Source organism: Polychytrium aggregatum (assembly GCF_025602895.1).
Source record: "Polychytrium aggregatum strain JEL109 chromosome Unknown BJ171scaffold_19, whole genome shotgun sequence".
NCBI classification, from domain to species: Eukaryota; Fungi; Chytridiomycota; class Chytridiomycetes; order Polychytriales; genus Polychytrium; species Polychytrium aggregatum.
The window spans coordinates 662,680-687,336 of NW_026516221.1; the positions used below are offsets into that span (position 1 = coordinate 662,680).

General features: G+C 56.9%; 5 protein-coding genes across 5 annotated transcripts; 4 read left to right on the top strand and 1 right to left on the bottom strand.

Annotated features, from left to right (window-relative positions):
- Positions 1-5,262: 5,262 nt before the first annotated feature.
- On the top strand, positions 5,263-6,891 carry BJ171DRAFT_424315 (kinase-like domain-containing protein; the record flags this gene model as incomplete). The annotated part of the gene is made up of 4 exons (XM_053107659.1): positions 5,263-5,351; positions 5,521-5,992; positions 6,184-6,291; positions 6,460-6,891. 4 exons carry the CDS (start codon positions 5,263-5,265, stop codon positions 6,889-6,891), a joined length of 1,101 nt encoding a protein of 366 aa, XP_052966595.1.
- Positions 6,892-7,857: 966 nt separating this feature from the next.
- Positions 7,858-9,633, bottom strand: BJ171DRAFT_599301 (uncharacterized protein). The gene has a single exon (XM_053114918.1). It carries the CDS (start codon positions 9,602-9,604, stop codon positions 7,985-7,987), a length of 1,620 nt encoding a protein of 539 aa, XP_052966596.1. The 5' UTR covers positions 9,605-9,633; the 3' UTR covers positions 7,858-7,984.
- A 197-nt stretch (positions 9,634-9,830) lies between these two features.
- On the top strand, positions 9,831-10,610 carry BJ171DRAFT_582080 (uncharacterized protein; the record flags this gene model as incomplete). Its single annotated transcript, XM_053114145.1, has 1 exon — positions 9,831-10,610. The coding sequence occupies one exon, from the start codon at positions 9,831-9,833 to the stop codon at positions 10,608-10,610; it is 780 nt and encodes a 259-aa protein (XP_052966597.1).
- Positions 10,611-11,505: 895 nt separating this feature from the next.
- BJ171DRAFT_506017 (uncharacterized protein) lies at positions 11,506-13,041 on the top strand. Its single transcript, XM_053111103.1, has one exon. The coding sequence runs from the start codon at positions 11,800-11,802 to the stop codon at positions 12,844-12,846; it is 1,047 nt and encodes a 348-aa protein (XP_052966598.1). The 5' UTR covers positions 11,506-11,799; the 3' UTR covers positions 12,847-13,041.
- A 5,394-nt stretch (positions 13,042-18,435) lies between these two features.
- Positions 18,436-23,274, top strand: BJ171DRAFT_107725 (male sterility protein-domain-containing protein). Its single transcript, XM_053105433.1, has 11 exons — positions 18,436-18,988; positions 19,126-19,185; positions 19,307-19,479; positions 19,579-19,591; positions 19,692-19,770; positions 19,847-19,996; positions 20,092-20,268; positions 20,361-20,692; positions 20,794-22,136; positions 22,385-22,577; positions 22,801-23,274. Exons 1-11 carry the CDS (start codon positions 18,582-18,584, stop codon positions 23,147-23,149), a joined length of 3,276 nt encoding a protein of 1,091 aa, XP_052966599.1. The 5' UTR covers positions 18,436-18,581; the 3' UTR covers positions 23,150-23,274.
- Positions 23,275-24,657: the final 1,383 nt, after the last annotated feature.

Below are 24,657 nucleotides of genomic sequence, written 5' to 3' on the forward strand. Positions count from 1 at the left end.
ACGACGTTGCTGTCGTTTCCGATGGCACTGACACTCCCCGCTAATAGCAATGACACTCCCCGCTAATAGCAATGACATCCCCGCTAATAGTACTGACACTCCCCGCTAATGACACAATCACTACCAGCATCGCTGTCGTTACCAACGGCGATTGCATCTCCTCGCCTTGTGTTGGCCGCCAGCCTCCTCCTGCGCTCTTGCCTCGTGTCGCCTCGCCGCGCTCTCGCCGCGCTCTCGCCCCGTCTCGCCCCGTCTCGCTCGCTCGCCCTCCTTGCCCGCCCTTGTTCCTCTCGTTCTCGCCTGCCCCTCGTCCATACACCGCCCCACCCTCTGGGCCCAGCCAATCCTCCCAGCCAACTTGGCCCTCGGCATCGCTGTCTGCCTGTCTGTCCTTCGTCCACCGCCCCCTCCCACCATCGCCATCGCCGCTGTCGGTCACCATCTGCTCGCTGCTCCAGGAGTGCTTCCCTGACTGCCGCCTGTCCCTCCGCCGGCATCGCCTTCCTTCGGCTCATCCTGCGCCATGCTCTCCAACGCTGACAAGCTCTCTGAGCTTGACCGGAAGCTCGAGATCGAAAAGGATGTCCTCGACGGCGCCCAGCGCATGCTCCTCAACTTCCGGAACTCTGGCGACCAGCACAATGCCCAGCAGTGTCAGGCCCGTATTCACGAGAGTATCCAGCGCATGTCCTTCATGGAGCTCGAGCGGTCCAAGCTCCAAAAGATCCTGGGCATCCAACCCTCGCCCGATTCGACCCCGACCACCCCCGCGATCGCCCTTGCACCGCCTGTTCCGTCCCGCAAATCCGTCTCGGACGAATTTCGATCGGCGCCACTGACCCCGACTGGCTCTGGCCCAGCACCATCGATGCCTCGCGGCGGTCCTCTATTCCAGCCGAAAAAGTCGAAATGGCTGTTTGGTGGCATGAAGAAGCACAGCACACCTGCCCCAACCTCTCCCGATTCCCCTGCCACCTTGTCTCCTGATTCAGCTGCATCAAAGTCGACCGGCACCCTGACCCGTCGCAAGACCGTCTTTCCGGGCTACGAGAACGGGCCCGAGTACGCCGTCCGCATGTTTGGTGAGTGGCTGTCACTCTGGACTGGGTTGGCGGTGGCAATGTTCTACCGGCCCGGCCATCTGCTGAACGGGCCTGCTGTCCGAACCGTGGAATACGGCGCCTGTGCTTGACCTGAGAGAGGCCCTGACAGCCAACCGCCCGGCCACATCGACTCGCAACGCCTGAGGCATCGTGTGTCGTGGCCAATCAGAAGGTCGTTGCGATTGACATCTGCAACTCGAACGGGGATCAGTCATGTCAACTCAGAGGAGCCGCTCAGTCAATGGGGGCCTCCAGATAGATGACAGCCTCCCTGTGTCATTCCGGGCTCGCTTTGGGATTGTCACCCGCCAACGGCTCTGTCGCGCTCGCCCTGAATTCAACTAACATGCCTGGCCATCATTGTCCTGCAGACTTTCGAAAATACACCCCAACTCTCACCATCGGCCGCGTTCAAAACAACCTCCGCGAACTCCGCAAAAAAGTCGAGTACGAGTCCAAGATTCTGCAAGGCACCAAGAACTTTTTGGTTGCCCTCGGCAACCAGACCCGAACCACCGTCCACGACGATCTCGAGACCAAGATTGCCGAGAGCGAGGTCAAGCTCACGCTCCTGCGCCGCGCCCTCAAACTGTACCAAAACCTGCTCACTGACCGAGAGGAGGACTTTGACCAGGCCTTCGTCAACGGTAATTCGCGAACCCTACCCACACCCTGCATTCGCTGATATGCTGCCGTGCCCTGCTTCGTGCATCTTGTCTTGCACCCCATCGCATACACCGGGACTCCATTTGCTCGCTGGCCGACTGCATTGGCATGCACTGTCTCGTGGACCCGTTTGTCGCGTTGACATGCGCAGGCTCTGCTGGCCCTGCTCCTCTCATCTGCACGTTCGCCTTTGACGAGACCAAGGCTGTTGCTTACCCCCCCCCGCTCATGTGCCAACTCGACCAGACTCCCGTCTCCGCCGCACTGGCCGTTTGAGACTCCGGATTCATTCTGCCGCCGACTTTTATAACCGGCGATCCTCAAAGAATCCCCTCTTTGCCATCATCCGAGTCGACGGAGAAGGCCGCGCCGTCTCTCGCACCAGCACCAAGCCCTGGAACGACAGCTGGGACATTGAAATCACCAATGCCCTTGAAGTCGAGATCCTGATCTACGAAGACCTGGACCCCAAGCCTGCCATGCTGGGTCTGGCCTGGTTCAAGGTCTGGGAGCTTGAGGACGATCTCAAGGCCAGGTTTCCGGACCGCACGGACCAGGAGCAGGCCATTGTCTTGACCCTGGAGCCTGCCGGCAAGGTTGCCCTGGCCCTTGGCTTTGGTGGGTATCCCAGATAGCGTCAGCCGGCTCCGACTGTCGGTAACAGCAGGAGCAGAACCCATACCGTGCGATGCCGGATGAATCCAAAGTGCCACAGAAGCAGTCCAGAGGCTGTGGCAGTAGCGCATGGGTTGCAGTGCCCGTGTTTCCCCTGATCCGATGTGACCGTGCCCTTTCCGTGTCGGTCATGTTCAAGTCGATCTCGATCTCGCTGTCGCACCCTCGTCCTTCCAATCAACCTTCTCACAATTGTCCTTTCTAATCACCCCTCTCGTCATCGTCCTTCCAGAACCCAACACGCAGGCCGAAACCCAACTCTTCCGTCGCAACGGTGTCCGCAAGCTGCGCCCCCGCAACGGGCACTACTTCGAGGCTCACCAGTACCCCCAGATCATCCGCTGTGCCGTCTGCCGCGCATTCATCAACTCGATTGGATACCGCTGCGATGGCTGCAACTATCTGGTGCATGGCGAATGCATCCACAAGGTCATCACCGTTTGCTTGAGCGGCAAGGGCTCTACTGGCATGCAGGTAACGGCTCGAGCGAGCGCGGCCCCACTCTCCTATCTTTTCGTGCTCAAGGCCATTGGGGCTCAAGTCCAGCAGCTCGCCTTATCGCTAACTCGTCTTCGCCCACCCATGCATCCATGCTCTAGGCCACCAACTCTGGTCAGCTCGTGCCCTTCAACACACCCCACAACTTTGCTGCCAATGTAGACGGTGGTGGCTGGTGCTGCCACTGCGGCACTGGCGTCCGCGACACAGATTTTTGCTGCACTGCCTGTGACGAGAAAGTGCACGAGGCTTGCTGCCAGCATGTCCCCAACTTTTGTGGCTTGGACTCCAAGACCGCAGAGGGTTTCAAAAACGAGATCGACAGCCAGGAGCACCTCCGCTCGACAACGCCGCTCCCGCCATTTGCAACTGGCGCAGCCTCGCCTCCCCCGGGCGAGTATGCGATGGTCAAATCGTCTTCCTTTGGATCAACGCTGACTCCCCCGGGTACTCTGCCTTTTGGCGGCACCCTGCCTCTACCGCAGCCGTTCTATCCCACCATCGAGCGGCCCTTTGACGGCACCCTCACGTTCGGACAGAGCACTTTGGGCCAGACTGATACCTTGGTCAAGGCTCAGCCAAGCGTCCAGATGCCGAGTTCGTCCAAGATCCCCGAGTGGATGTCGTCTCCGTCCGAGGAGGAAGCCTCGGACGACTTGGTTGAGGGCAAGGGCAAGAAGCCCCAATGGCTGGTCGACCAGGAACTGGAGCAGCGTCAAGGTAGCGTTGGCATCGACGGCCTGGCGCCGCCCATCCAGGTGTACTCGTCCACCACTCCAGAGCCCGACTTTGACGATAAGGAGTACCAGAACGAAAACGCTGTGGCGTACGATCCGATCGTGCGTCAGAGTCCCGAAGACGACACCGACGGAGAGGGCGACGACGACGACGATGGCCGTGCCGTCATGCAAACCCCTTATTCGACCCGGCCTGGCGGTATCTCCACGACCCATCTGCCGCTCTCGTCCTCCACGGATGTGTCTTCGGTTACGACCGCTTACCAACCCAGCCAGCTTTCCGGCTCCTCCCGCACCGCGAACCGCCCTCCTCGGATCGCATCCCTTCTGCCTCCGCCCGACAGCAGCATCATCCACATCCCGCCAGTGGCTTACCCCGGCGTTTCACCGATGGACGGCAGCTCTCCTGTCCCCAGCACCAAGCCGTCGGTCTCTCAGACGACCCTCGTCGAGTCTGATGTTTCGTCCAAGTCGGCTCTCGATGTGCAGCGTGCTCGTACCCATCAGATCGTGAACGAAGCCATTGAAAAGTTCCAGAGTCTGAACCGTCAAGCTCAGGCCCACAAGGACAGCTCGCAGGCCACCATGAATGCAGAACCCGCTCTTGACGGTGGTTCGGCTGGCCTGTCGATGCATCTGGTTGCGCCCCACCAGCCGCGCCGCGATTCGCTGGCCTTTGACCAGAATGCCCTCGACCAGAAGCTCCGACTCGCGGCCGAAGCCAAGCAGCCCTCCCCGCTGCCAGCGACCCATCCGGCATCACCCCGTCCTCCGCCCATCCAAACCGCCTCGCTGCCTCCCCCTCAACATCACATTGTCTCGTCGCCCCAGCAGGCCGTAATCCCGCCCCAGCAAGTGCCTGCGATCCAGTACCAGTCACTCCAGCAGGTTGCCCCGCCGCCCAATCCCTATGTCGTTCCCTTCCCAGCCACGGACCCGCTGTATTCTCGCCCGCCTACCGGCTACCCAACAGCTCCGCTGCCCCCGCTTCCGATGTCGGCGACCGTGCCAAACCAGGACATTGCACCGGCCGTGTTCTATCAAACGCCCTACCCTGTCCAGCAGCAGCCGTACCCCCAGGGCGGCCACTACGCGCAGCCCATGTCATATTCAACGCTTCCGTTCGCCTCGCAGCCCGCCCAGCCCGCCCAAAACATCCAGCCTCCGTATGCCACGCTGCCCCAGCCCGTTGGTCACCATGCCCAAGTAGTCGCCCCTGCTACTGGCCGATCCTCGCCGTGGCCACTGTCCAACATGCCACAGGAAGACCAGCGATTGTCTTCGGCGGCATCTTATCCCCTCAACGCCAACGGAACTCAGATCTCTCACCAGCCCAAAATCGCTGTCGACCCCCAGCCTCGTGTCTCCAAGCCGGGCAAGATCCGTGTCAACCTGGATGACTTCCATATGATTGCCGTGCTTGGTCGCGGTGCCAGCGGAAAGGTTGGTGTCTTTTACCCCCCCCTCTCCCTCTCCTTAGGCCGATAGCTCGCTGAGTGGAGGATGGCTGCTGCACTCGTTTCGGTTGACTGACTTGCTCATTCCGCTACGCCGTGTCTCTTATCGTGGGCCGCTGCCAGGTCATGCTTGCGCAAGAGAAGCAAACTCGCGCCCTCTATGCCATCAAGGCGCTCAAGAAGGACGCCATCATTCGACACGATGATGTTGATAGGTGCGTATGCTGAGAGTCCCACCAGCTGCTCTCGTTCTTGGTTTTAGGCATCAGCATTTGCATCTACGTGCAATCGCTTCGATGGATCCGATTCGCTCCGTACGGAGACAGGCTTGGCTAACAACAACACCGCCACCACCACCACCACCACGATACAACTGCCGTCCAGTGTCAAACTCGAGCGCAAGATCTTCCAAATTTCCTCGATGAAACATCACCCCTTCCTGGTCAACCTGCACTCGTGCTTCCAGACCACAAACCGCCTGTATTTCGTCATGGAGTACATGCCCGGTGCCGACATGATGTCGCAACTCCAGATGCAAAAGGACAAGCGCTTCAACGCCGACCAGACGCGCTTCTACGCCTCCGAAACCCTTCTGGCGCTTGAGTACTTCCACTCGCAGGGCATCATCCATCGCGACCTCAAGCTCGAAAACATCCTTATGGGCTCCGATGGCCACATCAAGCTGGCCGACTATGGTGTCTGCAAGGACGGCATGAACTACGGCAACACCACCAACACCTACGCCGGCACGCCTGACTACATGGCCCCCGAGATCCTGATGAAGAAGCGCGGCTACAGCCGCTCCGTGGACTGGTGGAGCTTTGGTGTCCTGGTCTATGTTATGCTCGTGGGTCGTGTAAGTGCAGAGCAGGGCTTGTCTGATCGGACTCTCTACATCATCTGACTACTTGTATCGCTGTTTCATCGTCGGAGTGCCGATGGCCATACTCTTGTTCCCATTGCTCGCTCAAACCTCTGCCCACGACAGCTCTCTGATCCTTGTCTGACCCATTTCCGTCCTGCTCGCCTGCCACACCACAACTGCAGTATCCCTTCCACGGACGCGATGCACACGATATCCTGCGCAACATTACAGCGGGCAACTTGGACATCAACTCGCGGCTCGGCAGCGACTCTGCGAGCCTGATTAAAGCGGTAAGGATAACGCACCTGCCCCCCCTCCGTCCGACAGGCAGCTGGCCATGTGCGCATGCTGACTCTGGCTGCGTGAGTCTGGGTCGAACCACACGTGTGTATCTTCCATTACTCATCTCGCCCTTGACACTTCCGACCCTTATGCGATTTCCAATCGAATGTCGACAGCTTTTGACCGTCGATCCAAAGAAGCGCTTGGGTGGCAGCCGCGAAGGCGCAGCGGACATCAAGCGACACGCCTTCTTCAACAAAATGGACTGGGATGCGCTCCTGGCCAAGAAGATTGCGCCTCCGATCAAGCCCCAGATCGTACGTATTGGTGGAGGGGAGCGAAGGGTGCATGGGTGGATCCAGCGGACTTGCGGAGGGAATGTTGACGATCGAGTCTGGCGGCGGAGGCGATATCCCCACCCCTTCCCGCTGTCCATGTCGCTGTTGGACTGGGGTTTCGATGATACGGACGACGCGCTCGTGGCTGTGACACTCTGGCATTGGCATTGCGACTCATTACCGTGGCGCTTGCATGCTTCCTTCCACAGGCCTCGGCGACCGACGTTTCCAACTTTGAGACGGAGTTCACCAACGAGCGGCCGATCCTGACACCCGTGAAGTCCAACATCAGTGCCGAGCACCAAGCGTATTTCCACGAGTTTACCTTTATTTCGGAGTGGGCCAAGCAGAGCAAAATGGCTGTGGCCCAAGCCGAGCGATAATCCAGTGTCATCATGCCTAGTTTGTCCCCCCTCCCCAAATCGCTCAGTTTTTTTTTTATTTTGTTTGATTGTTTGTGATTCCTTCTCGTTTGAACCTTCCTACTCTGCCGATGTTTTGCAGCGTTCCCGAACAGAATAATCCTCTTTCAGGAATGGAAATCCTCGCTCTGTTTTCGTGGTGCGGATAGGCGATCCCAATACCGAGTAACGAGCTGCGCATCACAAATCGGAGTGGATGAACGGCTCCAGGATGGTGTGGACATTGTCGGGATCAAGTGGGTTGCCTGATGGCCATCGTTTGAGTGACTTGGCCAACAGGATCACACGGAAGTGCGAGTTGGTGCTGGGATCAACCATGGTGGCATCGTCCTAGTCGGTGAACTGGTCAAGTCATTGATACTGGCATTGAGATGGGCATAGATCGCTCTTGATGACGCTCTTGATGACACTTGTGGCCTGGCAATGTGGATCGAGAGGGAGTGATACTTGTCACTCTTGGTCCAAAGAGTCCTCTCTCAGTCGCCAGGCTGCACTGCAGTGGACTGGTTTCATCCTCGCATGGTCTTACCACATACGCTGGCGTGCCCCGGCGTCCCTGGGTCGGATCGAGGGAGGATGGTGTTGGTGCCGGGGAAGGCCGGTGGCTTTCTGCCTGCTTTCTTCAGTGCCATGTGGCGAGGGATGGTCTGGATCGTGCTCGCCATTTATGGTTGCAGAACGGGTATCGATAGTGAATGTCGAGTGTTCGTTGTCGAGTGATTCGATGTTCTCTCAGTCGATCAACATCAGCGATTATGAGGGACAGCATTGTTTGTATATTGGATTTATTGGATGTATCGAATATCAAATACAACATCACTCGGCCATTGCCGCTTCATCGGAACCACTTTGCAAGTCCACTCTTTGGCATCGTGGTGGTTGGGATGGGTGTTGGCAGTGCGGTTTGCTTGGCTGGTTCCGTGTTCGGTAGTGCAATATAGCTATTGGATTTGGCATTTGGAAGGCCCTTGGGGATCAGGACCTCCCCGCTTGCCGAGTTTCTTGAGGTTGTTGATGGCCAAATCGAAACCCTGCTCGGCTGACTTGCGATACCAGAAGACTGCCTTGTCGATGTTCTTAGGGACACCATAACCATTTTGATAGCAGTCACCGAGATCATATTGTCCGTAACGATTGCCCTGTTTGGCCGACTTATGATACCACTTGACTGCCTTGGCGAGGTCCTCGGCGACTCCTCTTCCATCATAGTAGCACCAACCAACTCTCCACTGTCCATACGAGTTGCCTTGGTCAGCCGACTTGCTGAACCACTCGAATGAATTCTTTCGATAATCCGATATTTCTCGGCCCCAGTAGTAGCACACTCCAATCCACAACTGGCTGTCGCTGCGACCTTCGATGGCGAGTTGCTCAAAGTTACTTGCTGCATTCTTCCAGTCCTTTGTGGTTCCGAATCCATAGAACAGACACACAGCCATGAGATGCCTGCACAGCCAGTCATGTTCCGATCCCAGATGGCAGAGATTGAAGAACTTGCAGGCTATGGGTGATTTAGACTTGATGTCGATCAATAACGCTGCCAGGGACTCGTCCTCTCCGAGTTTGAACTCAGCCGATCTGTTCTCTCGGATGATCGTGATTCCCCTCTGTTCGTCGCGCATGGTACCCCGGCCGAGATAGTGCATCCAACCGACCATGTGGGCGGCGATGGGCTTGAGGACCGGGTTGGTGGATTGATTGCTGACCTCCTGCCAGTGGTTGAAGGCATCGACATCGCTCTGTTCGACATCATGACCGATGAATGAGAGCCATCCTCGGAGGAACACGATATGGAGTCGACCATCTTCACTGCCTTGATTTGCAGCCTTGGTATACCACTCGATGGCTGTGTCAAAGTCTTGATGGACACCTTTTCCACTCTCGTAGCAACCGCCGAGGGCAACTTGGGCCTGGGGCATCTCACGTTCAGCAAGACTGCGGTACAACTGGACAACCTTGGTGTGGTCTTGGCTGACGCCAGTTCCGTTGCGATAACATTCGGTCAGGTGGAACTGTGCCATTGCGTGGTTGTTGTCTGCGGCCGCCTTCTTCAGGTGTTGGAAGATTTGCTGCTTGATGGCTTGATGCTCTGTCCTCACAGACAGCTGCTTATCGAGATCGGCTCGGAGAATCCGCGCCAAGAGATACGATGCAGCAGCATTGCCCTGGTCGGCTTGAGCTTCAAGCCAGGATCGGTCGGCTGTATCTTGATCATCGCAGTGCAGCGAGATGGCAATCTTGTCGCTCGGTGAGAGGCCAATTCGCAGCTGTCCATCTGGATTGAGTAGCTCGATGCTCTGACACCAGCTATGGAAGCGAGGCAGCTTGGAGCTCAGGAGAAAACGGACTCGTTTGCACACTCGGAGGAGGACCTTGATGGTGCTGTGGTCGAGTGCCAGTTGGAAGATGTCGTTGCAGCAGATGATGGTGAAGATATCTGGGTTGTGTCCGAGTGAGAGCTGGTTGATATCGGGCATCGACGAGGTTGCTCTGGCTTCAGCTTGGGATTGCTGAGTGTGAGATGATGCTGTGTTTGAAGCAGGCTCGTTCATGCTGGCCATGTTGATGGAGACAGGAGGGAGGCAAGTGGATGATGGCGATGGACAGGAGACAGAGGGAAGGTGTGGCGAAGCAAGCCAGACCCTGGCAAGCCAAGCACTGGCCATCGAACACACACACACAAGGGTGGCTCTTTATCCCTGTCCTTTCCCTCTCCCTTCCCTTTTCCTCTCTTGCCCCTCTTGAGTCCCTCAATACTTGCACCTCTGCTGGCATTCATCTCCAAGGATGCTCAAGACCACTCGCAATCAGCTTTATCACTGCCATGTGCATGGTCGCCCTGACCACGACCTGTTCCTCTCGTATCGAGTCGCCATCGATGCTGCCACCGTCCAATCCCTCAAGGAGGTGCTGGTGGCTGTTGCCAAGCGCCGTTATGGCCAACCCCTCGCCGTCTTCCACGACATCGACTGTCTGCGAGACGCAAAGAAATGGAAGGACGGTTTCCTCGGCGCTCTTCCCCGAAGCAAAGTCTTTGTCGCTGTGATCAGCCAAGCATCGCTCGAGTCCATGGTACAGAAAGCCGAGTCTGACGAGGAGGACAATGTTCTGCTTGAGATAAAGACTGCCCTCGACCTCGTCGAGTCAGGAGTCGATATCTCGGTGATGCCCCTTTGTGTGTCCAGCCTCGTGAAGGATGCTGATAAGGACGTGTGGATCGATTTTCAGCCATACCGAGCCACCATCCCCGACGACTCCAAGTTCGACACCCCTCGAGCCGTCCTGAAGGGATTGTCCGACATCCAGATGTTTGGCATTCGTCCTGACCAGATTTACAGGCGAGTCTATCGTCTACTCAATCTGCTCCACCCGTTGCAAGTGAATGATGGCACTCGCCAGGTCCTCGACTCGCTCTTCTGCGACTCCAAATTCCGATTCGATCCCATCCACCTCGACACCCTGCTCAAGCAACTCACCCTGACTGGCCGCGCCGTCATCTCTGGCATGGGTGGCATGGGCAAGTCCGTCCTGGCCATCCAGCTCCTCCATTTCATGATGGGCATTTGAATGCGAGCAACAAGGACGAGCTCGAGATCATCAGAGACGAGACCATCGGCATCAAGCCGCAGTACCGCCAGGTCTTCTGGCTCAATTGCTCGACCGAGTCGACTGCCATCGATGGGTTGTGCGAGATGTTTGATGGTGTCGAGCCAGAGAAAGTCAAGAAGCATGCCGCCAAGTTTCTCGCCAACACTCACAGCTATCTCCTGGTGCTCGACAATGTCGATGACATCGGTGTGGTCGACTCTGTGTTTGAACACTCCAAGTCGGTCGGGTTCGGCGGCGATGTGGTGGCGACGACCCGGCTGGCCTCGCTGCCTCCTGGTGCATTCACCAGTGCTCTTGAGACCAAGTCACCGAGCTTCCAGCACGATCCACTCCGTCTCGTCAACTGGAACGACACCACCACACTCGAATATATCCTGTCGTCGTCGCCAATGATTGTCCAGCGACTTGTGTCCGACGAAGCCAAGAAGTCCCTCGACAGTATCGTGGCCAAGATCAGTGGATATCCACTCGTCATCCAGACATTCATGACGTTCTACGAGAACAATGAGGTGCCGTTGTCCGAGATCGATCGGCTGTTCTCCAAGGTCCTCGAGGAACAGGATGGCGAGGACGACACGCGGTCGTCGCTCAAGGTGATTGTGGATCTATCGCTGGACTCGCTGATGAAGCGAGGGAATGAAGGTATCGAGGCAGCCAGGCTGTTCGGTGCCCTCAGTCTGGTGGCGCCGACCAACATCCAGTTTGAGTTGATCAAGGAGATCGCACAGAAGATGGAGCTCAAGACCGAAGGTGAGTTGTGAGTGGGTCGAAGCGCAATTGATGTCGGTGTATGGAACTGACCAGTTTCCTGTCCACAGTGACTGATCTGATCAAGATGATGGTCCAGAGTGGTCTCCTCCGAAGTGGAGCCGAGGGACAGTACTCGACCCACTCGCTCACCCAGCAAGTGGCTCGAGAGTATGTCCAAGCACACAGTGAACTGAATGCCGAGGCGATTGAAGATGCAGCGGGTGAAGCTCTGATCGAGCTAACCGAATCTCTGCTGGTGGATGCATATCCATACTTGGAGCATCTTGAGGAATTTTCGGCGGTGGTGGCAGCAGATGGGTATACCGCGGACATTCATCAAGTAGTCGAATATCGCATTGCTCAGATAGCGGACAAACGCGGGTCCTACACCCAGGCGATGGAGCTATATGAGCAGCATTTTTCCAAGTGCATCGAGTTTTACGGTACACGAGAACACCCCTCAGTCGCCAACACGATCCACTGTATGGGAAATGTCGCCAACTCCCAAGGCAACTACGAGATCGCTATCAACCACTACCAGGAGGCACTCGACATCAAGACCAAGGTCTATGGCACACGAGAACACCCCGAAGTTGCCACCATATTACATGAATTAGGCACTGTAGTCTCGTTCCAAGGCAACCACAAGGAAGCATTGAACCACTACCAGCACGCCCTTGACATCTACACCAGAGTCTATCGCACTCGTCAGCATTCTCACATTGCTTCGACACTCTTCGAACTTGGTGTTGTAGCAAACTACCAAAGCCACTATGAGGATGCCGTCAAATACTATAGCGAATCGATCGATATATATACCATAATCCATGGCACTAATGAACGTGCAGATGTTGCCACAGCTGTTCACAATCTTGGAAACACCTCACTTGAGAATGATTGCACGGATGATGCAGCCAAATATTACCAAGAGGCGCTCGAGATTCGTACCAAGCTGTTCAAAACAAGAGAGCATATTGAAGTTGCCAAAACTATCCGTGGTCTGGGTGAAGTCGCTACAAAGCAGGGAAGATACGACGAGGCTCTATCTCTGCTCCAGGAGTCACTCACAACTTTTACCAAACTGAATGGCTCGCGCCAACACTCTACCATCCCATTTGTCCTAATAGCACTCGGAAATCTCTATCAAGTTCAAGATCAACTCGACCAAGCCCTGAAGATCTACTTCGAAGCCATCGATATCGAGGTCTCGATAGAGAAAACGCGCGATACCATTAACGTTTCCAAGGCTCTCCATGGAATCGCTCGCATTGAAAGAAAGCTCAAGCAAGATGATGCAGCACTCGAGCTTATCCGTGAGGCGATCGACATTCTCAATGGGATCTTCCCAAATCACCCGGAGCTCCAAGAAATGGCCTCATTGGCACTCGATATCGAAAGAGACATTGCATCTCATGATCGGTCGAGCATTTGTGTGCTAATGTAGCTGCTATGTGTGGGCGGTTTTTCATCCTGGTTCATGTCTGACAGCACTGTGGCGTTCCCAAAATCAAATGGAACACCCTATTTTGCGCCAGGGCTGTCGTCCATTTTGGATCTTGCATACATCGCATCAATTGCCGTCACGACCCAATACAGCACCTTTGAATTCCGAACCGCTTTGCTGGAATCCAACTCACTGATTCGAAGCCCGTGCAAGGTTGCCCCCAGCTTCAGTGTGTCCAAGAGCACCATCCATCGCTTGCTTTCAGAGATCAGAGCAGCGACCTACAAACGGGTCGCTCACCATCGGCCCAGACTCTCCTCCAACAATCCTAGAGCTGATTTAGCCTGGTCGAGTCTGGTTGGATGATCCAGTGTCTGATCGAGTCCACTCTTCAGAGGAAGATGTCTCTGTCACTCAGCCACGCCGCCTTCCGGCGAGCAGGGCTCCCTCACCAGAGGGCACTGAGCCTCTACAAGCCCAAGCAGATGGCCACAGTTCATCGAGACGAAGATGCCTGCGACTCCCATGAACTGCTCCCAGAGTCTGTACATTCCATGCGAATGTCTGGGGAAGGCACCGAGGGTCCATCTTACCATCATGTTGTGATAGTATCGATCTCTCTTGGGCCCTCGCTCGGCCCACAGTCCCGACATGGTCGTCGTCACGGTGCGGGCCGAGGTCAGTTCCTTTGACCTGTCGAAGCCTTGCGCGTCCTCGATGTGAATCTGCAGCTTGACTGGTGGTCCTGGGAGCTGGTAGTAGCCGTTCCTGAACAGCTCCTTCATCGGGTAGTCCGGCTGGCACTGCTCCTTCAGCACGATCAGCTGTCGCCAGTACTCATCGAGGTAGAACTGGGAGCCGAGGGATGCATCCATCAGGCTGGGCTGGGTGCGGAAGTATCTCAACACCAGCGAGACCATCTTGTCGTTGTGGTCCAGACGGTCTTCCCAGACGGCTCGGTTCTGGAGGGCCAGTTGCTTGAGGCGGTTGGGCAGGGTGATGAGTCCGCATCCGAGATGCATCGCTCCGTAGGACGTGTTCCGCACCACTCTGAAGAGTCGGGTCAGACAGTGCATCTGTGCTCGTCTGAGTATCACGGCTTGCTGCTTCGTGAGCACTTCGAGGGTCAGTCCATACTCGAGCATGGGCCGAACGAAGGTCTTGAACACCCTCGTCACCGTCTTGGCGAGTATCAGCCCAGGCTCATTCCGTGCTTCACCAGCTTGTCGGCGGCACCTCTAGCCTTGTGGGTGAGGTTCTGGATCTGGCGGTCCATCCTGAAGCCGTTGATGTCGACGATGGCTCCGAGATACCGGAACTCCTTGGCGACTGGCAGCTCCTTGCCGTATAGGTGCACCTTGGCATCCTTCTCTGGGTGCTGTTCGGTGAACATCACCTCGCACTTCGGGGGCGAGAACTGGTATCGATTCTCGATGCTGTGGGCCTCGCAGATGTCGAGGAGGCGCTGGGTCTGGTTGGGGCGGCAGATGAGCACCCCATCGTCGGCAAACCACAGGGAGTTGACCTGAACAGCCCGTCCTCGGGTGGTGGTTAGGGTCGTTCCACCGTCTGCCCGGAGTTTCCCAGGGAGGTCGTCGATGAACACGCTGAACATCAGCGGGCTCAGGACCGATCCTTGGATCAGTCCCTTCTGCAGCCACTATCCGCGATGCCTGTCAACGTCCAGCATCGGGAGTGCCATGTTGGCGAGAGGCATTCCCATCACCCGACAAGCCGATCCGCTCAATCGCATTGCCAGCACACGGGTTGACAGTTGTATTCCCCTCGCTGCGCCGACAAGGGACTTGCATCAGCAAGTGTCACCAGGTCGTCCGAAAGGGCAGGAGAAGGCGACCCAGCAACCGGATCGGGTGGTACGGCGCGGGTGGCCACCAACGCCTTTCCGCCTGGCCAACAAGGGCTGCTTGGCTGTGCAAGCAGACACGGTGGATCAATGGATCCAGTACACTGTATTCAGAAAAAAACGGGACAATATAGCCGTTTCCATGAACATGTAGTATGTGCTGTGCTTGCGTCAAGCAAAGCCACAAGAAATAAAACAGATCACTTTGGCAGCCTCCGAGTGAAGACCGCCGGTCGCTCTCCGATCTCCACAATCGACCTGCATACTGTGATCATGTTGCGCGCCGCATTGACGTCGCGATTCCACACTGTCCGGCAGCTGGGATTCTTGCAGCTCCTGACAAAGTGGGAATTCGCAACGCTGGGCGCATCGAGTCCTTCCAACCGAACTGGCTCCAGGCACTTGGAGCACACCTGCGAGGTGTTGAACTCGTTCGTCGAGGCCACCTTGACGCTTCCATGATGGTGATTGGGACGGCGTCGGTGGTGCTCGAATTGCTCAAAGTACCGAGCAAACCGCTGCCTCCGAGGGCTGGATGCATAGCCCTTGCCTTGTCGCCATGACGCATTGCCAAAGGCGATCACCACATCGGTCCGTATCGGGGCGTGCTTCAGGACGGCCTTGCACATCCTGTCGACGGCCACTTGGCGTCTCTTGTGGCCCGTGAAGCGACGGTGACGGGCCTTCTTGCCAAGGTGGAAGTCGAGCTGCACTCGCAGCTCCGGTCGCAGGACATGGGTGAGATGGACCTTGAAGGCCTCCGAGGACGACACCTTGGGCGAGGGGGTGGTCGACATCCAGGTCTCGATGCTGAGTCGATACTTCATGATATTGTGCCACTTGGTGTTGGACGTATGGCCACACATTTGCTGATAGTGGGCATTGGAGAATGAGACCATCTCGTCTTGGTGGCCCGGTGCTTGGATGACCGCCGTGAAGATGGAGCCGACTCCAGGATCGATGCCAATCCAAGTGGTGCGGTTGGGGTCTGGGTCGCCGATGTGGGTCTGGATGCGCTGCTCGGCGGTCGGAGGAGGCTCGATGGTCTCGGTGTGATCGGTTCGAGGCAGAAACTTGACGAGACCGATGGTGCATCCAATGCCATCGGTGCTGATCTCGTAGTTGAAGAGCTTCTTGTCCCTGACTCGCTCTTGGAAGAGGGAACTACGCAGCTTGAAGCAACTGCGCCAGAGACGATCCTGGTTGTTGACACCGTCCTCACCTTCATCCTTGAGCTTGTCCCTGGTGAGTCCAAGGCGCTTCTTTGGACCCAGGAGCTCCCAGAGAGTGACGGTGTCAATCTTGACATACTTGGCCTTGGCTGTGCACAGAGGAACCATCGTGCACACGGCCGGAGGAGTGTCAAGAGCGAGCTGCTTGAGTGCCCACTTGATCCTGGCGGCCAGCTTGTTGATCTTGGACTTGGTGGTGCCGAGCTCAGACTTGGCCGTGGTGAACCTCTTGTCGTCGGAGGAAATGCCTCGGGCAGTGAGCTTGTCCAGCTTAGCCTGGCGCTGCAGCTCGGTGACTCGGAGGGCGGGCATGTCACAGTCGATCCACTTGTGGACATTGTCGACCATCTTGTCTCGGGCGAGGATTCTCACATGGTGTGAGAGGCGATGGAGGGCCCGGAAGTGGTCCTGGTCGTTGCTGTACCGAAACTCGTCCAGGATGTGGCCAAACTCGGGATATAGGAACTCGAGATCGGCCTTGGGTGGAGTCTGCCCTGGTTTCTCGAAGAGCTCGAGACAGGCCTCGATGGCTTCGTGCTTGTGCTTGTTGGCTGGGAAGACGGCAGCGCAGAAGCGGCGAAGGAGTCGCCAGTAGGCCAGGTCGAGATGGGTGGTGCAGTTGGTGGCATAGGCATTGACAGCGAGAGTGAGAAGCTGACTGTGAGCACCATCAGGCAGACGAGGGGCCGGAGGCAGGTCTGCGTGCCGAGTGGTCTGGTAGTCGCGAAAGGAAGCGACCAGATGCTCGTTGTACTGCTCGATGTCCCCGGTCGGGGAGAGGGCACCGTCCTGGACGATCCTAAAGCACTGGCGGATGAATGCAGGGGTGGCCCTGGAGATGACGGGGACGGGAAGATCCTGCTCGATGCACCGGAGGATGTGCAGGTTGAGCAGCCTGGATGCCTCGAACTGGATCTGGGTCATGGCCTCGACGGTGGTCTGGATCTTGTCGCGGAGAGCGGGATTGAGACAACAGCCATCCATCGTCTGCTTGAAGCAGCTGAACTGAGGGGCGGATGACCTTCCATCCACGAGTGGGACGACAGAACTCTTGAGGGGCCGGTATTTGGGACACTTGCTGGTGTTGCAACGTTCGTGATCGGTGCCATCGCACTGGCGACATCGCTTGCCGGTACTCGAGGAAGTAGATGGACCAGGCTCGGTGGGATCGACATCCATTGGATCTGCAGAAGCAGTGGTGGTGAGCAACGGAGCAACAGACGACCAAGCATGCGTGGGGTCAGAATACGAACCAGAGACAGGCTCCGACTGTGACTTGGCTTTCTTGGGCCTGGGTGGCCGAGGCTGGCCATCACCGGTACCCTTGCGCTTCGGAGGCATGGGGACAGAGGATGCTGGATGCCTGCCAGTGGTACTGGTCAGAGCAGAGACTTTTTTTATCGTACAATGGCGCGATGATCAGATCAAGGCGAGATGAGGGAAGAAAGCAGCAGGACGAAGGTGCGGCATTTATACCCGAGAGCAGGAGCCCGTCTGTGCGGGCTGGTTGGGGAAGCGACCCTGTTCAAAAATCGCCGAGAGGCTCAAGACAGGGATGTGAGCGTGAAAATGGCGGTGTGATCGGGGTGGCTCGACCCAGGATTGGAGGGACTCAACCCCAAAGAAGTTCTCGATGGGATTGAAGTCGGGCGAGGCAGGTGGGGTGTAGATCAGTGACCATCCACGGCGATCGATGCAGTCCAGGACAGGCATTGTCTTGTGCATGCTGACATTGTCCCATCACAATCACAGAGTCGTCTGGGAAGGTCGCTCGCTCAAAGAACTCGACCATCGAGTGTGTCTTGAATGATGTGGGGATGTACATGCGATGCAGCACACCAGAGTGGTTGATGGCAAATGCCACCGAGACAGACTTGTGTTTCATGTGATTGCGCTGGCGAAGCGGAGCACCCTTCGGTGAGTACCCGTAGAGAGGGAAAATGGATCTCCTGATCCCTGTCTCGTCGACAAAAACGAATCGTCGTGGGTCGATGGAACGGGTCTCGTCCCTGAACTGTGCCACTCGCTCATCCAGTCGCTTGGACTTGTAGAGGTGTGTTGCCCTCTTGTGAGAGAGACCTGCTCGGTGGATGGCAGTGTGGCAGAGTGAGAGTGATACTTTCCTCTGGAGGATGGACTCGAGCTTGCACCGCAGCACAGGACCAGTCTGGAACGGGTCCTGTTCAATCAGGGTGCGAATGACTGGACATGCCTGCTCGAAGAAAGTGGATCTGCGAGCTGGGACCCGGGATGGGTCATCCAGCTTGCATCCTCGGTGCCATCGATGGATAGTGCTCTTGGACACACTGAATATGGAGGCGACCTTACGCAGGCTATGGATGAGGGCGTAGCATCGCAATGCGGCGGTGCGAAAGTCGGATGTGTGGCGAATGGTCATGGCCAGCGCGCGATAACATTGGGTAACAAAATATTCGATGAATGGTCAAAAACCCGGGTGTCCCGTTTTTTATTGGATTGCCTGTAATGCTGTCTGTCCAGCCTCGTGCTGGGAGGATGCCCTGGCAATCCAACCCAAGCCCGGCGGCAGAGAAGACGACCAGCCATAAAACGCCCTCCCCGTCCCCATCCCCCGTCGTCAGCAGTCCCGCTCCCGTCGCTCCTGTCGAGACCATTCCGAGATGGCCCTCCGGTCTCTCCTGTGCTGTTTCTCGTCCCAGGACGAGGATGCTCCTGATGTCGTGGCCTTCAAGGCTCGCATCGCCGAGGAGCGCAGACAGGCGGTCATGCCCAGAATCGAGCCCAAGTCTGCTGCGCCTGTCGATCCCTTCGATCCTTGGGCTCATCCGGTCGAAGCCTTCATCCGGATGGCCCGCGACGAGCCCGACGCCCTCTGCATCAACACCTACGAGAGCGGCGAGTCCGTGCGCTACTCATACCGCGATGTGTGGAAACGAGCGTTTTCGATCGCACAGGCTCTCAAGGCGCTTCCTGGCTGGAACGACGATGGCCACGATGCCATCGGCACCTTCTGTGAAGGCGAGGCGCACTGGGTGATCTTCTCGCTCGCCGTGTGGATGCTGGGCAAGTGAGTATCGGACCAGATGCTGTGACCTGATCTGTCAGATGCGCGGCCCTGGCTGTGGATTGCACTGCCACCAGTCCAGCCCAGTCCAAGGGCGGAAGCGATGGCCACGGTTGACTCACCCATGCATCCACCGACAGGAAAACCCTCAACTTTGGCCTCAACTGGCCGTCGTCCACTCGCAAGGCTCTGTGTGCGAGGTGCGCCAGTAGCATCCATGATTCAAGGAGGCAGTCCGATTGTGGATGGAGTCGACAGAGTCAGGGACTGAGTGACTAACCCACCATCGGCCACCGGTCCCCCGATCGCGCTGGCAAACAGGCACTCGGTCAAGTACATCTTCTTTCATCTTGTCAAGCCCGGCCGGACGGATGGTGTTGTTTTTATCGACGACTCCGCCTTCCCGACACTCGACGAGGTCCCTGCTCCATCTCTCGATGTCTGTGAGCCTCTCGACGACTTTATAGGCTATCAGTGCACCTCGGGCACCACAGGTACGGCTGTCAGCAAGATGGTGCCATAACACACTCGTCCCTCATCATTCGGCAACTGACGCTGTATCCCTTGGCTGTCGCTCCCATCCCATCGACCAGGTGTGCCCAAATCGTAAGTGAGGCCTACTCTCAGTGCTTTGGCAACCCAGCCGATTCGAGCATCCTGACATCATACTCTTCGGCCTTCTATCGCCATATCGTATCTGCTGCAGGTTCAAATTCTCTCACACTGGCCTGCCTGTGATTCGTGGAACAATCGGCGAGCCGTATCGAAGCATCGGTCTCATACTGGTAGGTCATCTTACGCCCAAAATGTTGCTGAGCCCACAACACCACCTCGCGCTGATGGCTGTCCGTCCGACTCCAGGCGCCGTCCTTTTCGGGATCGTTGGTATATTTCATCGGCACTTTCAACGCCAGAGGGTCGATCTGGCTCCCAAGAGCAACCCCAAACACTGTCGAGCGAACCAAGAGCATCATCAAGCTGTTTGAGGATGGATTGCAGTTCGTGGTGATGGTAAGCAGCAGTCTGTGCTGATGGCAAGCAGTCCTCCCACATTCGGTGTGAAAAACGATGCGGCCCTAACCTCAACCATTCATCGTATCTGCAAGACCCCATCGCTGATGAAGATGGTGGTCGACATAGCAGTCTCCCTGAATCCAAATGCAAAGTGGGATGCAGCCAAGCGGGTTGTCCTGGGTTCCGAAATGGTTTCTCCGACCGTGGTCTTCCGGGCCCGGAAGATTTGCGTAAATGCCGAGTTCCAGTGTGTTTATGGGTCCAGCGAGGTAAGATTCCCGGCGAGGCGTTGTCTGAATGTGCTGGCTCGTTTGAATGTGCTGGCTCGTTTGATCGGCAGCTGATAAGGTTCGCTCTCCAGACTGCCCTTATCGGAGCATTGTCCTTCTTCAAGCTCCCGGCCAGCGACCCTGTCACCCCAGCCAAGTTGACCTACAAGCTGGAGAAGCCCGGTATTCGCTGTCTCCTCTTTGACGAGGAGGGCAACATTCTTGATCGACGCAAGACCGACGAAGGCATCCTTGTCTTTGCTGTTGACAAAGACCATCCCATCAAGGACCACCCGAGCTTTGTCAATGCCGATCCAAACGACAAGCTGACCACGTTTGGCTTCCTGCCCGATGGCTCGCCCCGCGTCTGTACCATGGACTGGGTCGAGATGAAGAGCGACAAGGAGTTTGTCGTCGTCGGAAGGTGGGTGGCCTCCGCCGATTAGTGTGCGGGATTCACCCCTGATCGACTTGCTCGATTGCTCATCCCATGCACCAAACTCCACTCCGTGCTGCACCCACCAGGTTTGACCAGAAGGTCAAGGTCAACGGCGTCTATGTCGATCTGAACTACCTCGAGCGAATCGTCATCGAGCGTTTCCCGGATGTATTCGTCGAGTGCCTGTTTGTCCAGACATACGAGAAGCGGATCGTCATGCTCTACCTCCCCGTGAAAAAGGACCCCATCCAGCCGTCCCCGAGCGACGCCCTCCTCATGGTCGAGGAGCTCTTCATCGTCAAGAACGTTGCAAAGTTCCCGATCCACAACTGCTTCTACATGGACCATGTTCCACTCAACGACTCTGGCAAGCGCAATCTCAAGGTCATCAAGCGCATGGCTGAGAACTCGGATCTGTATGGCAAATGCATCGTCTACCCCATGATCGCTGTCGACGACACGCTCGTCTCCCGCACCGCCCTCCAGATTGCCAACATCGGAAGCAGTCTCCTGGAGACCGATCTGCTCGTGGGCCGCAACTACTACATTGCGGGTGCCACCTTTGACTCGCTCAGCGTCGCCCGCTTTGCGCTGGCCATCAAGGAGGAGTTTGGCGTCGAGATCTCGCCCGTGATCCTGCTGTCAAACGGAATGACGCCCCTCGATGTCGCCCAGCTGGTTGTCGATCTCCTCGACGACAAGCCCTTGATTCCTCCAACCATCGATCTCGACGTCGAGGCTGCCAGTCTCGACGATGCAAGTGTGACGGCCGAGGGCTTTCCCCCGTTCGTGTATCCCAAGAACCCTCGAGGCATCGTCGTCACCGGCGCCACAGGATTCCTTGGGGTGTTCCTGGTCTACGAGCTCGCCGCCAAGTTCCCCGATGCCAGGATCTACTGCCTGGCGCGAGAGACACATCCGTTCGATGCTGCCGGTCGAGTTCTCGAGAGCGCCCATCGCCTCATCCTGGCGGCCAGACAGCAGAGCAATCCCAAGTACAACATCAGTGCCCGACTCGAGGGGCTCCCTGGCGACCTGACCAAGGAGAACTGGGGGCTCTCGCCAGGGCTGTGGAAGCGAGTGTGCGAGGAGACCGACATGATTGTGCACTGCGGTGCACAGGTCCACTGGCTCTACAACTATGACAAGCTCAAGGGACCCAACGTCCTCGGCACGGCGACGGCCCTGAGACTGGCCACAACCCATCACCTGAAGCCGCTGCACTACATCTCGACTATCGGCACGATTCCAATGGCCAAGAATGCCAGCGAGCCGCTCAAGGAGAAGATGTATCCATCGTGGAACATCTCTGGCGGCTATGCGCAGACCAAGTGGGTCTCCGAGCAGTTGATCAACAAGGCACGATCGAGGGGAGTGCCGGTGACGATCATTCGTCCAGCTGGCATCGTTGGAGACAGCCAGTACGGAGGTAAGTCGAGTGTCGTGTGGTGGAGATGTGGTGGAGATGTGGTGGAGATGTGGTGGAGATGTGGTGGAGATGTGGTGGAGATGTGGTGGAGATGTGGTGGAGATGTGGTGGAGATGTGGTGGAGATGTGGTGGATGTCTCATTCGCTCCCATGGACTGGTCATGAATCGATGGTCTCGATTGTCAAGTGCCACTCACCCACCAACTGACACCGACTGACACTGATTGCCGCATCCTCCCTCGCCCCAGTGTCCAACACGGACGACTACATCTGGCGATACGTCAAGGGATGCATCCAGTTCCACATCGCACCGGCATACGCCACCCCCGTGACGATGACGATGGATCCCGTCGACCATGTGGCCAGAGTCGTCACAGAGATTGTAGCCTCGGAGGAATCGCTCTCCAAGTTTGTGTTCCACATCAGCGACTCGGAGCACAGGTGGGTTCGATGCGACGGATGGGAAGCTGAGCAGAGAGGGACATTGATCACGTCCGTGGAGTCGAGTCTGTGGAGTCGAGTCCAAGTAGAATCCCAGTCGGGACCCACACTGACCATGATGGCCTCTGCATCCAATGCCGTTGGGACGATTGCATTTGCGTCCGACGGCGCTGCACCCACCACGCCGCCGGCATCACACGCCATGTCGATCGACTCTGCGCAGTCTCATCACCGAGAACAAGATGTTTGATATCGTCAACGCCAACGGCTGGGAGGTTCTGTTCGACACCCGCGAGCTGTTCAAGGGCCGTCTCGAAGCCAACCCGTCGCCAGAATCCAATGCCATGTTCCCGCTGCTCTACATGATGATGGACATGTCCTTCAAGGTCGACAACACCAACACCCGGTCGATCTACTCGACGCCGGGACCACCGGCCGCCGAAGTTGTCGCTCGATGCTTGACGTATCTCACCCGGGTCGGGTTCCTACCAGCTCCCAAGAAGTTCCCTGCTCCCTTGAAGGAGGATGAGTATCCCGAAATCGGCATCTTTACCCGCAACAACCGCAGCTGAGCGTTGGGAGACACTCGCTGGTTTATCCGATGCGCTTGGCGGTGCCGTGTCCGGCAGGTTTGAAATAGAGGGATAGATGGGTCAGCGAGCTTTCACTGGGGAATTCTGTTTGATTGTTGTTATCCATTTGATTATTGCTATCCATTTGATTGTTGTTATTCATTTGATCGTTGTCATCTTGGCGATCGTCTTCAGGCTTGTTTGCTTTCTTCAATACCGTTGTTTTTCTCGATCCAGTGCGTTATATTCATGCTCCATATCGTCAAGAGCGCGGCTTGTTCTCAGTCTAGTGTCTTTTCGGTTTGTTCGCTTCCTTGCTTCGTGTGTCCATCGTTGCCGATTACTACTACCTCAGTTATGCATCGGAAATACATGGATTGCTCCAGGTATGTTATGATGGTGTTCCGATCGATACTGAGGACGTGCTCCAGAATCCCAGCCAATGTCTCCGTGCCACTGTTGATCTTCCCTGGCAACATCTCCTCAAATCCAGCGCATTTTTGGGCAGGCAGCGATGTTGTTCACAATGGCGTCCTCGATTCAGACCCAGAATCGCATCACTGAACGGTCATGGCCAGCGCGCGATAACAAAATATTTGATCAATCGTCAAAATCACGGGTGCCCCCTTTTTTATTGGATTGGCTGTAAGTTGGATGCGCCTCAGGTCCGCGGCCGAGAGCGCATGCGTTCCTGGCGATGCTGTCTGGGATACAGCGAAGGATCCTCGTTGGTCCGCCCTGTCTTGGTTTTCGGATATGGCGGGCGTGCTTACTTGGTTTTGCGATTCAGAGTTGGCCCAGGCAGCGGCGATTGATGGCCAGGCATCCGCCGGCGGGTTAGGTTGCCCATCGAGCAATGATGTGGTGGATATCGCTCCTCACTGATTTGAGCGAATCCATGTCGCCGCCCTGTTCGACTTGCAATCGCTCGATGCGGCTAGTGTAGGCGCGGGCTGAGTTGCTTGGTCGACCTGGACCCGGGGGCTCACAACTCTCAAGGAATGCGGTGGTCTCGCCCAAGCAGCGCTGACCGAGCAGAATCGTTGGGGACCATGATGATTCTGACCGAGCCAACGACACAGCCGCCCAGAAGCCAATTCATTCTCGCCAACCATGCCGGACGAGATCAAGGCGGCGCGTCATACAGCCGAGTCTCGACCCAACCTTATCGGCGAGGGTTAGCGTTCCATCGCAACACGGAGCGGGGCTGTGCCTGGATCGGTCCGCTTGTCGAGGAGGCTCGATTCAGATGTCGCATGTGGGGGGACACGGACGACGAGGGAGATGGCACTGGGATCCAGCGGGCTCTGGCATTGCGCTGACCAAAGAGGCGGAGGAGACACCGGCTGTGCGGATGGTGCCCATCGGGGCAGCCGAGGGAAGGACGATGTGTCGAGCAAAGGAGTCGCGGGTGGTTGGTGACGGAGCCTTGGAGCCGCATGGGCGGGACAATGGGACATGGCGCCGTTCGAACCACGGAGAGCCGGCCGTGGCAGCCAACGTGGCCG